General features: G+C 42.6%; 1 protein-coding gene across 5 annotated transcripts in view; it reads right to left on the reverse strand.

Annotated features, from left to right (window-relative positions):
* The window catches only part of SLC4A1AP (solute carrier family 4 member 1 adaptor protein), a 75,341-nt gene that overhangs the window by 41,271 nt on the left and 17,645 nt on the right, over nt 1-16,425 (reverse strand). For 3 of the 5 annotated variants that reach the window (XM_061431253.1, XM_061431250.1, XM_061431251.1), the window contains exons 10-12: nt 15,906-16,140; nt 13,315-13,382; nt 11,465-11,534 (exon numbers count right to left, since the gene is read on the reverse strand). In XM_061431253.1, coding sequence (XP_061287237.1) covers nt 11,465-11,534; nt 13,315-13,382; nt 15,906-16,140 — 373 coding nt within the window. Of the gene's footprint in view, nt 1-9,553; nt 9,896-11,464; nt 11,535-13,314; nt 13,383-14,043; nt 14,131-15,905; nt 16,141-16,425 lie in introns of those variants that run through there. The other 2 variants (XM_061431254.1, XM_061431252.1) reach the window with 2 other exon arrangements.

Consider the following 16,425-nt stretch of genomic DNA (forward strand, 5'->3'; position numbering starts at 1 on the left):
TGAAGCGACTTAACAGCAGCAGCAGCAGATCTCCCCTCTCTCTGCCCTCAGCTGCATTGGGTAGTGAGAAGAAAGGAGGCTTCTTTTGAACTCGCAGCTCTGGAGTTTTCCTCTCTGTGGGCAACTTGCTTATATCACAGAGCTAGGAGGGACCCCTCAAGCTGCCAGGCTCCCACCTCTCATGGCTGAAGGAAGAAGCCGAGGCCCAGGCTTGGGACAGACTTACCGAAGTCATGGGTCTGGTTGGGGGCCCACGTTTGGTGCTTTCCCAGCCCCACAGCCTGCCTTGTTTATTTGTTCAACAGGTTTGTTCAACCATGGCACAGCCTGTTCTGACTCTGGAACATTTAAGAGATGAGCCAAAAAATCAGAGAAAAATGGTTTGCTCTGGGAGTTAAGGGGCGGGGCAGCCAGGGTGGGAGACGGGGTTCCAGCCAGCTCTGGGGCAGAGTTTTGGCTTGACCTCTGCTATCTTTTTCCTTCCTGCCGTTGGGAACCAAAGGGACTCCAGTGGTATTTCCTGCCTCGGTTTCTCCAGGACCATCACATGACTAGACTCAACTATAAGATTCCTGGTTCCCATCTCCACCCTCATCAGCTCCATCCCAAACCGCAGCTTCCACCCCACTGAGTTCAAGCCACAGCTTGATGCCCTTGACCAGCCCAGGGATGGAGCTGCTGGGCCCAGCACCTGGATCGCTCTGCGCCCTCTGCCTGCAGGGATCTCTTTCTTCCTGCCTGTGACAGCTTGCTTATCTTTCTAAACCAAATTGAGATGTCACTGCCTCAAAAACCTTGAACTGATTCCCCAGGTGGACGGCCAGCTACTTTTCAAGTTTTAAAAAGCCCAACCAGGATAAATAGGATAGCAAAAATGCTGAATCTCTTTGCTTTTGTGTGACTAGATATTCAGTGTCATAATGTTATCTTGTGTTGATCAGAAGCACTTATTTGCAGTTACATAAATGTCTGATTACAAAAAACTTGGAAATGAACACCTTACAAATGCAGTTTGTTTGGCTGACAAGATAATTCATTTAAATATTAAGTTCAGGGTAGCAGAAGAGATTGGTGTGTGTGTGTGTGCGTGTGTTAGTCACTCAGTCGTGTCTGACTCCTTTCAACCCCAAGCACTATAGCCCACCAGGCTCCTCCATCGTGGAATTCTCCAGGCGAAAATACTGGAATGGGTTGCGTTTCCCTTCTCCAGGAGGTCTTCCCGATGCAGGGATCGGACCCCCGTCTCCTATATTGCAGGCAGATTGTCTACTGTCTGAGCCACCAGAGAAGATGGTAAGGACAACAGCAAGCTCCATGGTAAGGTGAGTCTAAGGTCCCATGTAGCCTTTTGATACACACAGCTGTCTCATTTCCCCAAAAGGCCTGGTACACAGTAGATGCTCAGAAAGTATTCACTGGATACTGTACGTGAAGGTGCAGCGTATATGAGGATGACAACACTAGGGTCACTGAAGCCTCTGTCAACTCTAGTGGCTGTCCCTTGGGGACCAGATAAAAAACCAGTCCAGGAGCTGTCCTAGCCTCAGGGACAGCTAACTGCCAATCCTTAGGGTTCACCCAAGTAGCACTGAGATTGCTCAGAACCCAGGGACAAGGCTGTGTATTCTCGAGCCCTCCGGGGAGTAGGGGCAACAGCCTGGATTCCGATGCCCATCGCAGCCACCTCTGCCCCTCTGCTCCAAGCAGCTCCCCAAGAAGCAGAGTCTGGCCAGTTATGGGAGGTACTGTTCTCCTTCGCTTCCAGCATTAGCTCAGACCTTAAAAATCACAGCCTGGCGCCTGCTCTTCTCATGACAAGGAAAACAGGAGATGTCAGAAGCCTCCTTAGGTATCTGGGAGAGAACAGCTCCTTCTGCTCCCTCCCTTCCTTGTATGAGGTCATTGAATCAGGATGACAAAGCAAACAGTGACGTGTTGGGACTTGTTCCTGGATTGATTCCAGGGTTTCTCCAGCCCCTCCTTCCTCCTCCTCCTCAGAATGGCAGGCCCAGATGTGGACAACAAGCAGGACTGGACTCGGTCCTTGGGATCTGGGAACCGGATGCTAGTTGAGGGGCCCCCTCTGTGGTGGTAAAGAGGAGATCCCAGGGAGAGCTGGGTGCAAGGGGGAATCGTGATACAGCACCACTGGACACTTTTCCAGACTTCACTGTGCTTTCATTTGTTCTCATTTGAGTTAAGGAGGGCAAGAATTCTTCTCTGACTTTACAGATGAGAAAACCAAGACTTAAGGTCAGCAACTTAGGGCTTCATGGCTTAAGGGTCACAGAGCCAAATATGAAATAGTTTTGTGACTTCAGCATCTTCCCACCTCATCACAGTCCCTTTTTAAAAAATGTATTTATTTATTTGGCTGCGCCAGGTCTTAGTTGCAGCATGTGGGATCTTCAGTCTTCACTGCAGCAGGCAGAATCTTTTAGCTGCGGAATGTGGGATCTTAGTTGTAGTCTGGGATCTAGTTCCCTGACCGGGGATCAAACCTGGACCCCCTGCCCTGGGAGCGCAGTCTTAGCTACTGAACCACCAGGAAAAGTCCCACCACAGTTCCTTGAACTTCACTCAATGGTATACCTGTTTCATTCCACCATATTGTTACTTAATGTTCTTCTTTAAATAAACTACCTTAAAAGCTGACCTCATTCTATGCAACATTACATACGTGTATGTGTGTATAAATAATAATGCATGTATTTATATTCACAACTACTAAAATTAAACATGTTCGTTCTCCTCCCCCAAAGTCAACTTTCATAATGCCAGCGATGCTGGTGCACACTTTGAGAAACTGTCCAACTGTCCTCCGCCCTCCCTGCATTACTAATGATGGATTGTCACAGGCTGGCAGCCAAGTGGCTGCCCTTGTTGAAATGTTCAGCCAGTAGGATCACTCAGGGCCACCACTGTCGTTGTTAGGGCTGTGCCTCCAAATCACAGAACTACTAAGACAGAGGGGATAAAACAGGTCATAGAGTCCAACTCCTAAGGGACAGAGTCATATACAGCACACCCATTCACAGTCCTAAAGGTTAAGGGAGCAGCATGCAGAGGCAAAAAGACAAATGAGCTGTAGTCTTTGCTCAAGAAACTCACAAACCTTACAAATATAAACAACTGAAAACTAGAAGGAATGAGCAAAGAATCTGGACCTACGGTTCCACCATGAACTTGGCATGCCTTTGAGCAAGTTGCTTCATTTTCTGAGCCTCAGTTTCCTTAGACAAAAGGTGATAATAGCTCCTCTTTTTACTTTTAAGACAGATAGCAGCAGCAGCAAACTCCTCCATAGAATATTTGCATGAAGACTGGAGGATGACTTTCTCCAGGTGAAACGAAGCACCAAAAATAACAGGCTAGGAAGAGATTTGGGGAGCTTGTCAGAGTCCCTAATTTGCTGCTTCCGGGTCTTAGGCCTGGGAAGACTCTGGTGACCTGAACCAGCTTACTGCCCTGAAGTCTTTCAGAATCCTGATTGTGAAAGAGTTCAGGATCTTCTTATTCTTTCTTCTGCTTTGAAACGTTTGTCTTCTGGCATTCAACTCCTGTATAGCGATGGAGCTTTACTGCCCTCTTGTGGTCACTCCCTGACATAGTTGCATTGACTTTTGAAGGGCTGTGCGTGACAGCCTGAAGAAACCAGAGCCAACCATCCAGATCAAGATTTTCCAGGGCCAGCAGAGGACTTAAAGCCCAAATTAAAGCCAGCTGCTGTAACCCAGAACTCCTTGATGGGAAGGGGTAGTTCTGCCCGATTTTTCCCCAAGTAGGACAGGAATCCAGGCCTCTGCCTGCATTAAGACTGCTAAAATGGTAGGTGCTGAGATTATCCAGCTTGTCTGCAAAAGTTCTGGAAACAAAGAGCTCTAAGGCCCCTTCTCTGCCTGGAAAACCCAATGGTAAGAAGGGCCAGGACTTGAACTTGCCCTCCAACCCTCAGTCGTGTAAAGCAAGTTAGCTGAGCACCTATTTTGTGAACTGGTAAGTTCCATGAGGTGCAGGTGGGGTACAAAATAAGATAGTTCCTGTCCTCAACTCATAATGCTTACAAACGTAAATGGCCCAAGCACACACATAATTAACAGCTGTCAGGCCATCCAAGCAAGAGCCATCACAGAAGCAGAAATACAGTCTGTAGGGCTGCTGAGGAGAGGGGGGTTTAGTGACAATCAGGATGATCAAGGTTTCCTGAAGATAGTGAGACTCAGGCTGAACTTTTGAAAAATGGGTAGGACTCTACCCAGTAGACACAAGCCAAGACACTGCATGCTGCATGCCCAGGTGCTTCAGTCATGTCCAATTCTTTGTGACCCCATGGACTGTAGCCCACCAGGCTCCTCTGTCCATGGGATTCACCAGGCAAGAATCCTGGAGTGGGTTGCCATGCCGTCCTCCAGGGGATCTTTCCCACCCAGGGATAAAACCCCAGTCCCTAGCGTCCCCTGCATTCTTTACCGGGTTCTTTACCACTGGCGCCACCTGGGAAGCCCAAGAGGACCACATTCTGGGGAGCTGATTATGTATCAAGAATGGCTAAAGTTTTTATAGACAGCTCAGTTATTTAATCTCCACAACAATACTCTGAGGTAGCTCATATTTTCTCTATTTAATAAACAAGGAAACGGAGGCTCAAGGCCATGTACAGCAAGGCTTGATGGACAATATGGTTAGAAGTAAAAGTTCTGTTCAGGGCAAATCTATTGTTACTAGAGTATAGGGTACAGGTGGTTGGGTGGCAGAAAGGGAAGCGATAAGAGCATATGGTAATCAGTTATGATCAAAAATTACAGGAACCCTATGATACAGATTCTAAAGCCTCAAATGAATTTGGATAATGGAGAGGCTTTTGAGGTTTCAGAGACGAGGATTCTGCTCAGTGATGTACTGGCCAAGAAGTTCTTTTGGGTTTTTCTCTCTTTAGGAGAGCTCAGAGGTGTGGACAAGAGCTGGATGAGGCACAGACTAAAGGAAGGGAAATCTGGGAGGAATCATGAGGGGAGTGGAGCTTGGGTCAGGGCAGGGGGTGATACAGAGGAATGAATCCTAAAACCTCTACATGGAGAAATTTTTAAGATTGACTTGGGGTCAGTCTTTTTTTAATGCTAAAAGAAAAAAAAAGAAGGTACTTTAAATGGCTGAACAAAACAAAATCACAGTGTTTGGTTTCAGACAAAGACCTCAAGAGATATATGTTTCATGTTATATACTACCCTCTACTACAAACATTTAGACACGATGATTATAGAATCCTTTTCCACTAAAGGCTTATGAAGCCTGCAGAAATGCTTCCTCAAGAGATATAACATATACACTTGATTTATAAGATGCTCTTTCACGGGTTAGATGGCAAGAAAAATTGTCCTCTGCAGGAAGTAAACAGACTTTTACTTTTAAGGATAAATGAGGACTCTAAATGCTACACTTAAAATTCCATATCAAATTGGCAATTAGCACAGTCAGAACCAAGGATGTGGACTAAGTTTAAAAGGAGAGTTATTCTTAAATCTTTTCCCATTTTCCAAATAGAAATCTATTCAAAGTCATACCATCAATTCTATTGATATCTCATTAAAATGAATAACAAATTCTATGAAGACTCGAAATAAAGATTGATTTGGGGAATGAAGAAGGTGGAGTTACACTCAGTGGGAACCACTGTTCCCATCATATGCTGAGCCCTCAAACCTGTCATCCATGCTGGGTCCTCTTTGGGGGACCCTATAATATATATTATATATTATAATTTTGGGGGACCATATAATATTATATGACCCTATAGTATAAGTCTCTCTCAGTCCCACCCTGGACTGTGCTTGCACCAAATCTCTAAAACAAAGCAGGGCAAAGTCCTCTCAGATTGCTGAGAAGAAATCTTGAAAAATGGTTCTCAATGCCCACATCAAGTGAGGAATCTCAGGATCAAAGAGCAACCTGTCACGAGAAGACGCCATACTGGCTTGATGCTGTGACCCACCCTCCAGAAAGGTCAAGGAGAGTTTTACGTCATTTCCCAACAGTTCATCAAACCTGCTGGGTCCAAACAGGGGTGGACCAAACCTTGCATGAGAACTCAGCCTCAACAGGGGTTTGGATTCCTGCTTTTGATTGCCACAGGGCTGGCAGGCTTCCCCCTGGCTCCCATTCTCAGGAAGCCGTCCACAGCTGCTGGTCACTTGTCACACCCTATCTGGGAGGTGGCAGCATTTCAATGGTAAAGCAACAGATCCCCCAGGCTGTGGATGATTTCAAAGTTCAATAGATAGGAACTGTGTCATTATTTCCCACATAGTTAACTCCTTCCAGTTCCAGTGAAGTAGTAACGGGTAAAGGCTCATAATGGGCTACAGGTAAATAATGGGACTTCATACTTTCTATCCTAGACTGGGACAATTCCAGGGGAAATTTTTAGAGCAGGCACTCAACAAACATTTATTGCATATACCAGGTACTGTGCAAAATCATTAGAAATGTCCAAAAGCAGACAGAGATTCTGTTTAAATTCATGCCACTGACCTTTTCTTTCCAGAATGCTGCTCACTGTAGCACTTACTTTTTCCCCAAATAAATGAGTACCTGTAGCCAAAAACACTGTTCCCCGTACCAAAGATTTGGAGACCAGTTGTCCAAGACTGGGAGGCTGCCTGCAAAATTTCTGCCTGCCACCTGGTCTGAATCTTAGGCTCAGCTGGTGAAGACTGAAATTGTTCTCAAGCCCTCTTCTGAGATCCAGACCTCTTTATCCAACTGTTTTCTAGACATCTTTACTTAGATGTCTTAAAGGGACATCAAGTTCAACTTGTCCAGATGACATCTATGATATCCTCCACCTCCAGCAGGTCCTCCTCCAGTATCCCCTCATCTCAGCAAACAGCATCAGCCATTCAGATGTACAAGCCAGTGACTGAGGAATTACCCTCCAGCCTCCTCCCCCTTTACTCCCAGACAATCCATCACTCAGTCTCCGCCATCTTACTCGTTAAATTGTTGCAAGGACCCCTTTCTGTCTCTGCATCTTGATCTCCACTTAATTCAAGCTGCCATCGTCTTTCAGCTGGATATCTGCAGCAGACTCCTGACTGGTCTTCCTGCATCCTCTTTCCTCTTCCATCCTTCCTCCCACCGGTAGCTTGAGTGTTCTTTAAAAGACCCAAATCTGACCATTTCACTATCACTGACATCCCAGTGGCTTCCCATTGCTCTTTAAATACAGAGGCAGATGTGATGCAGAATTCCTAAGGAGGCCACGAGAGTAGACCAGGGACACCCTGCTCACAGATAACCTGTTGAATTCTTGGTGTTAACAATATTTTTTGTAATGTCTAATAACCTTGCCTCCATTTCTGTGAAAAGGACACTGGATCACTTAGATTTTGGATAACCAAAAAACCACAACCATATAGTACAGGAGCAGGTAATTAGCTTTTTGATTAGAAACTTTTCAAATATCCTGAAGAAGTTTAAGGAACATCTCGAATCTAATGAGACCCTGAAAAGTGAATTACCCTAGAGCTGAGGTTGGGCCAAGCCTGGCCTACCACCTGTTTTTATGAGTAAATATTTATTGGAACAGTCACACTCATTCATTGTATACTGTCTATGCCATTTGCACTCCAACAGCAGAGCTGAGTAGACACAACAGATTGTATGGCGTGCCAGTCTAAAATACCTGGCCATTAATTAAAAAAAAAAAAAAAGGTCTGCCAACTCCACTTCAGAGGTTCTCCACTATGGTTGTACATTAAAATCACCTGGACTGCTTTTAAAAGGGATTGACCCAGAGATTCTGATTTATTTATTTTTGGCCACACTACACAGCATATGGGATCTCAGTTCCTGACTGAACTCGTGTCCCCTGCAGAAGTGCAGCGGCCTAACCACTGGACCACCTGGGAAGCCAAAGATTCTCATTAGATTGATCTGACATGGGATCCAAGTATTAGAATCAAAAACTTTTAAAATTTCCCTAGGTAATTCTAATAAGCAGCTACAGTGGTGAATCACTGATACAATCCAGTCTCTCACAGGTAAGTCAGCCCAGATGTTATGATCTTTTTTGTGGTGAATAACAGCTACTAGTATCTTCAAAACTGTGTAAAGCACATCTGTCTACATGGTCTCATGTGATCCTAGAATAAACCCGATATCCAAAGAGCTAAAAGCATTACTGTCCTGGCTTCAAACAGGACAGAACTGAGGCTCAAGGAATATAAGTCATGTCCCCAAAGCCTCCTATTTGATAAAAAGAAGCTAAGATCCACGTGCTGGTCTTTTAAACACTGATGTTAACTGTACAAGTTACATGTTTATATTTTATTTTGGCCAATGGAATCCTACTTGCTCTCATGCTCTCCAGACATAGGATTGTACATACTATTCCCAGAACATTTAGAAATCTGCCTTCCTAAAGCAGACTGTGCTCTGTGAAGCACCTAGGATTCCTCAAGGTCACTGTGAGAGTAGAGTGAGGAGAGGAAGATATGCATGCAGGTGTATGTATGTGTGTACATCCAATCCTGATGCCTTCAACTCAACCAGAGTTAGGTATATTTTTAACTGTTCAAGTATTAGGATTGCACATGCAATTTTGTTTAAATAAAGAGTTTTACCTTTGAAGATCAGTGATCCAGATTAGTCCACTATTTAGATCTACAGTGGCATGGCCACTCTGCCCCCAAATTCCAGTCACTCCTTACATCAAGTTCTTGTCTGTTGGTCTAAGTGAAGTCCAAAATAGTAGTTTCTCTTAATGCCAATATTGGTATTGTTTTCTGAGAAGTCAGACTTATTTTTAGCAGGCCAGACATCTGTCAGGGTAACTGAAGTTTCTCGTTACTGCTTCCTGCCCACCTCATCATCCCGTAGAATCCACACCTCATCCACTCCCTCTCGCTGGGCCACAGCCTTTCTCCTGCCTGCTTACTATGTCTGCCTCCAGCCAAATCCACAGGTTTTCCACCTTGCTTCCACTCTTAGGCTTTCCTTTCCTGTGGAAAAGAGGCACTAATGATGGGAAGCGGGAGTGGAAATAGACATAGTTCTGCATTTCTTCATGTTTCCAGAGAGGAAGGGACTTTTATTCCCCTCGTTACAGAGGTGAGAAGCCCCACAGGGGGCAGAAGACATCCAGCTTTTCATTCTGTGACCTTATTTGCACCTTTCCACAGGAGGAGTGACTAACCCGATTGGTCAGAATCCAGGATATTCAAAGGGCTGAGTTTCTATCAGCACTGGTGCCTGAGTGCATGAGGTGTGCTATGTGTTCCTGAACTGTGTCCTGGTAAGCCAGGGTTTGTCCTCAAACTTGGCAGGAGGCTTACAGAGGGAGGGAGTAGGAAACCCCCACTGTGTATCTATTCTTAGTTCCAAAAATGACAGAGAACCCAGGGTTATGCCCTGGCATGACCTCCTATTTCAGCACTTACTTGAGAAGGCAATTATCAGTGAATCCTAGAGCCCATCTGACAAAAACACCCTATTGCTCAGTAAAAGCATAGTCCCTAAAGCTTAAGAAAGACATTGTGGCCTTAAATAAACATGAGACATTTTCAGCTTCTTACTTTAATAGACTCATGTCTCTCACTTTACTAATTCTCAAAATATATGGTTCCTTTTTACATACATACACAAACACTTTTAAACATAAATATCAAATTCAAGAGAATCAGATAGGTAGGTAAATTTAGGAAGCTAGGAGTACAGAAGAAAATGCCAGTCACCAGATTTTACAAATGAGCATCTGAATTCCTTCTCCGGACATTCAACTTGATATATTATCCTAAATATCCCATGTCACATGGTCCACAAGGTCTTCCTTTAAGATTCAGAAGCAATCAATACCCATACTTGTCATTAAGATGGGTCCTGCCATCTCCACTTTGGCCTATATCAGCATAAAAAGAAACAAAGAAAAATAGATAATTCACATTTCCAAGTCAGGAGGGAAAAGATATCCAGTCATCAGTGGGCCAAAAAGTAAAACAAATAGAAATATGACCTTTTGTATATAATTTCAAACTACAGTCTTTTCACCACTACTCTAACATTTACTAGCAAATAAAAAGCAAGCATTTTAGTACCTACATTTCTATTAATTGCTAGCATATTAGAAATCCAACCCACAGAAAAAGCAACTTGTGGTAAGTACATGGGGAAACAATTATCTCATATACTACCTTAAGTGAAAGTCACTGAGTCGTGTCCAACTCTTTGGGACCCCATGGACTATACAGTCCATGGAATTCTCCAGGCCAGAATACTGGAATGGGTAGCCTTTCCCTTCTCCAAGGGATCTTTCCAACCCAGGGATTGAAGCCAGGTCTCCCACATTGCAGGTGGATTCTTTACCAGCTGAGCCACAAGGGAAGCCCAAGAATACTGGAGTGGGTAGCCTATACCTTCTCCAGAAGATCTTCCCAACCCAGGAATCGAACCGTGGTCTCCTTTATTGCTGGATTCTTTACCAACTGAGCTATCAGGGAAGCCCTATATTGCCTTAAGGGTGTATGTATGAACATAAACTAGTACAATCCCTATAGAACGCAATTTATACTATCTTAAAAATGTTCATAGCCTCTGTTCCAATATGTTGACTTTTATGAGCTTGTTTTCTACAAGTGCATGTCTACACTTGCAAAATTATACTTATTAGAAGTTACTTATTGTAGACTTATTTGTAATGGCACAAGACTGGAAAGACAGCAAATATACATTGAGAGAACTGATTAAATACGTAACGATATATCCATACCATAAAAAAAGAACTATGTTACCATAAAAAAAAAGAAAAGAAATCTGTAAGCAGCTATGGAAGGATTTCCATATACTATTAAGTGCAAAACAGTAAGGTATAGGATATACTTCCATTTACATTAAAAAAAAAAGTGATGAAATTTTATTGCTTTCAAAATCATTTTATATAATGTATATAAGAAGTGATAAGAAACTGATATTTGGTTGTCTTTAAAGGAAAAAAACTGAGTAGCTAAAGCACAGCTAGAAGACTTTTTTTTTTGCCACTTTACAGAAAATTTAAAACATACATAAAAGTAAAGAGAAAAATATAATGAATTTCCATGTACCCAGAACTCAGCTTCAACAATTATCAGTATGTGGCAAATCCTGCTTTATCTATTGCCCCTCCTCTATCTTCCCTCATCCTCCACCACGGGATTATTTTAAGCAAGTCCCAGCTATCATTTCATCTGCAAACACTTCTATACAGTACAATATTCCTGGAAGATAAGGACTTTCTCTAAAAAAGATAACTCAATATCACTCATACTTTAAAAAAAATTAACAATAATTTCCTAGTATCATCAAATATCTACCTATTCCTCCAGAAGGGAGACTTTTCTACTATATACTCTTGTAAAGTTCTTATACTTATGTACATATTACCTATTCTGAAACCTAAATAAATAAATCTTAAAGAAAAGTAAAACCCACCTACCTTCAGGTGGGACCCACACACAGTAATCTGGGTCATCTTCTGGATATTTGGAGGAAAGTATCAGTGGAACCTGCAAAGAAAAGATGTTATTTTATTCAAAAGAATTTAAGTCTAAGAACTATTGTCCCTATCTTTGTTAGCAAACAAAAATTGAGAGAACAGTTTCCACTAATGATCTTGACATAAGTAACCAAAAATGGGGGATCACTCTCTCTCTGAATCTTGATTTTTTTTTTCCCATAAAGCTTCAACAAGCTTATTGTCAGCCACTCAGAGTGGCATTTTTTTCTAAAAGAGGCAGTCAATGCAGGTCAGAGTTCTAACCCCAGAGAGGAAAATTTGACATCTGCCTTTTGATACAGGTGCAAAAAAGTTAACAAAGCAGCCTAACTGTTACCCTTTGAAGGGCCTGTGTGAAAGACTTGTTAGCTGGCATCTGGGAACTTGGATTTCAGGAGAGTTCCCACTACCCTACCTGACAAGAGTGGCCCACTGAGCCAAAACTATAAAAACAATGTGGTTTATGCCAAACACCTGCCTTCCTTCTAGGACAATGGAATTTGGGTAGATGCCAGGCAGGATTACTGTGATCAGTCCCCAATACCAGTCCTGGGGACTGAGTCTCTAATGAGCTTCTCCGGTTTCACAAGTTGTCACCTGTTGTGAAGGGAACTAAGCACAGCCTATGTGGCTGCTGGAAAAGGACCCTTAGAAGTTTGTACCTGGTTCCCAGACTTCACTCCACGTGCCTTTTCCCTTTGCTGGCTGTGCTCAGTATTCACGTGAATGATGACACCACAGTTGTAAATTCCATCACATGCTGGGCCTCTTGTGAAACTACCCAGCCTGAGGGTGGACCTCCTGACACAACCTAGCAATTCCACTTCTGGGAACTTACATTATCCTAACACAATTATACGGAGAAGGCAATGGCACCCCACTCCAGTACTCTTGCCTGGAAATCCCATGGACAGAGGAGCCTGGTAGGCTCCAGTCCATGGTGTCACTAAGAGTCGGGCATGACTGAGTGACTTCACTTTCACTTTTCACTTTCATGCACTGGAGAAGGAAATGGCAACCCACTCCTGTATTCTTGCCTGGAGAATCCCAGGGACAGGGGAGCCTAGTGGGCTGCCGTCTATGGGGTCGCACAGAGTCGGACATGACTGAAGTGACTTAGCAGCAGCAACACAATTATATATACACTAAGGTTATTCACTATAGCACTGTTATAATAAAAGACTAGAAAGAACCCATGTCCATCGGTAGGAAACTGGTTCAACAGAGTACACCCACACAGTAGGAGGGCTTCCCTGATAGCTCAGTTGGTAAAGAATCCATCCCCAGTGCGGGAGACCCTGGTTCAATTCCTGGGTCGGGAAGATCCCCTGGAGAAGGGATAGGCTACCCACTCCAGTGTTCTCGGGTTTCCCTTGTGGCTCAGCTGGTAAAGAATCCACCTGCAACGCGGGAGATCTGGGTTTGATCCCTGGGTTGGGAAGATCCCTTGGAGAAGGGAAATGCTTTCCACTCCAGTATTCTGGCCTGCAGAATTCCATGGACAGTCCATGGGGTTGCAAAGAGTTGGACATGACCGAGCAACTTTTATTTCACTTCACTTCACATGGTAGGAAGCTCTCACTGCACTGATATATTAATACAAAGATTTCCACCACAGGTTAAAAAAATAAAAATTCAAAAATAAAAGAGCCCAGATTTCTAGAAGAAAGAGTAGTAGACATCTGGGAATTCTGCTAAGACAGCCCCTGGATTCACTCTTCTGGATATGGTTCATGACAAAGGGATTCATTTTTACTTTCAGAAGTGAAGATTATGACTAAAATACTTACTTTGCCTGGACCAGGAGGTTTCTTTTTCTTGAATTCATCTCTGCTTTTCTCATTCTCATTCTTTGATGCTAATTTATGAAAAAGAAAAAAAAAAAGAGGCTATGGCTATTTCAGAAAAATAAAATAGAAAAGAAAAATTCCTCCTTAAACAGTATTATAATTATTGAAGAAAACACCACAATCCAATTCTCAAAAACTCTGACTACCATAAAGACTATATAAAGAGAGAACTGTCCCTTCATTAATAACCTTAGTTTTCAAATCCTAAGCTTGAATTTAATCACACCTTTTGAAAAGGTAAAGGAAAATGGAGTGACTTTACTATTTTACAATTTAATCATTATAGTTAAAAGCAGAAAAAAAAAAAAAAAAACAGTCCTTTTAATAGGCCAATCTTTCAACCAATTTAAGAATGTTGGAATTACCCTCATGATAGGCACATACTCAACTCTGGGAGAGGTAAATTTGTAGAGGGTTTTGCAGAACCAGAGGAAAACGAAGGTATTAGGGTGCTTTGTAGGTTGGGGGGGAACCCCAGGAGGCAGAGGAGGAAAGAAGGACAAGTGAGATGGCACCAAACAGACATCTCTCATATATTCCAACTCTGTCCATGGCCCTGGCAGCAGCATCGACCCCAGGTCTGCACCCCGCAGCTCAGCTCCCACCCTATCTCTGACACCAGTTGGCTGCCAGTGTGAGGAGCAGCGGAGGAGTCACTGTTCCACTTGCCTGGGGGCTCCTCACACGATGCAGCTGCTTCACTAATCTCTTGGCAATCTTTATTCTGTTCCACTTGGCTGAGTTGAGACATGTTTTCTATAAAATGCAGAACCAAAGCATACTGTATTAACTTAATTTGCGGTGGGGACCCAAGAAAACAAAAGCAAGAAAAGCTAAGTACATACATAATCATCCAGTTTTCCTATCATTAGCTTCAATAAGCTTAATTAGGTTTTCAATAAACATGCCTCCAGATGTCTAACAGAGAACCACCAATTTTCTACTTCAAAAACTGGCCACCTCTGAAGCAAAACTTTTTAGCAATATTTACTGAAAGCCTGAAAAAAGAACATATTCCTTAACCAAAAATTCTACTTCAAGGAATATATTCAAAGAAAATAATCAAAGATGAGCACCAAGATTTATTACATACAAGCATGTTTATAATAGCAAAAATTAATAAAAATATACATGCATAATAATAGTTAATTAAATGAATTATGGCACATTCACGTGATGGGCCACTTTGCCCCTTATTAAAACCACACTTAAAAGAGTATTTTTTTAAGACATAGAAAAAAATAAATTATAAAATAGCATGTACAATATGATCCCAATGTTGTTTTATAAGTAAGTAAATTAATAAATAAATGAATGCCTGAAGTAACCCCTAATCAGGTGCATTTACTAATTAATGCATCTTATAAACCAAAATTTTTAATCGGCTATTTTTAGACACACACATTTGCTTTCGGGCCCTAAAACAAACAAAAAATACAATACTTACTGCTCCCCTATAATGCTGCTTATGTATCATCCTTATAATGAATGAATCAAAGACTAGATGCTAAAAAAAGTATGTATAACTGCCTTTTTTGAAAAGGCCAAGCATGGTGCCAGTAACAAAGGAAAATGCAAAAACAAAAGATTTACTTCTCAAAGATGAGGAAACAGTCACTTTTCTGTGCCTAAAACAGCTGAAAGTAACTTAAAAATACCAGGCAGGCCTGGTGTTTTCACATGGACATGCCTGGTTTTGGAAGTCCATATACACACATTTCCACACATAGCTTACTGCCAATGTTTTTTGTTTTCCCTAATGTTCCCTTTTTTCTCTGCAGTCTTAATCTTGCAAAGCAGTTCAACAAACCTGCAGGAAAATAACCCCCGCAGTTGACAAGGGTTAAGGGGCTACTAAAAAGATGATAATATCTAGGGGTGGCAGATTCCTCTTTTCTTCTTTGGACTTTTATGTATGATCCAAAGTTTCTAAAATGAACATATATGCCTTTTATAAGCAGAAGAAATTATACTTAATATTTAAAAACCAATCAATTTCCTCTTTTACATTTTTCATTAGCCCTTTGCTGAGGTAGGTGAAAACTACATGTCAGGTTCTCGGCCAGGTACTGTGGCAAAAAGATGAATGAGGTATGATGTTTCCTGAGAAGTACAAGCTGCAGATACAATTATATTTAGCCTCTGTGGGGGAAAAATGACTAAGGGAAGGCTTTCTCTGAGACCACCTGGTCAGGCCCCGTCATCCACCCTGTTCCACCAGCCTCTAGTCACAGAGTGGCAGCAGTTCAGGACTGCTCCACAGCCGTTGAGGTTTCAGATTCCACAGCTTTCAACTTTCAGTAACTCTGGAACACACTGGAAATACTCGCCCATATTTTGCAGTGAGAATAAATAATAACTGGCAATCAAAGAAAGACCAGGAAGGTAGGTTACAGTCAGCTGTATCACATTATCACAAAGTGTCACAAAGTCAAAATGCATAAGCAAGGACTGGCTTTGCTTTTTCAAACCTATGCATGATGAATGTAAATGCCCACTGCACAGCATAGGAAGGACAGAGAAGACACTACCATGGTTTGTTTCTTTAGAACATGTGAAGTCTGTGGGAGGACTCGTCTCTTGCGCTGCTTCTTCCGGTTCTGTCTCCTGCTGCAGCCTATTGCTTCCAGCCTCCGTTTTATTTTCATGCTCCTCCTTTTCTTTCTCCTCTTCCTCTTCCTCCTCCTCTTCCTCCTCTTCTACTTCAGGCTCATCCTTCATTCTCATTAGAGTTGGAGGGAGTTCTGGACGCTTGGGGGGTAACTTCTATGAGGGGAAAAAAAAATCCATGAACAAGTACCTTTACAGTATGACCAGGATGGAACTCAGGTCTCCCGCATTAGCAGGGGATCCTCTACCATCTGAGCCACCAGGGAAGGTCTCATAAAGTGGTGGAAGGATTAAATGAAGGAAGAAAAACCATATGGCAGAACCAGGTGTATAGATTATGTTACTAACAAGTGTTAGCTGAGTCTGAATATTATAACATCTATCCACCAGGAAAAAAAAAAAACAAAAAACCACAGGAGACTCTTTCTTAAATGCAACATT

Source organism: Bos javanicus, chromosome 11 (assembly GCF_032452875.1).
Source record: "Bos javanicus breed banteng chromosome 11, ARS-OSU_banteng_1.0, whole genome shotgun sequence".
NCBI lineage: Eukaryota > Metazoa > Chordata > Mammalia > Artiodactyla > Bovidae > Bos > Bos javanicus.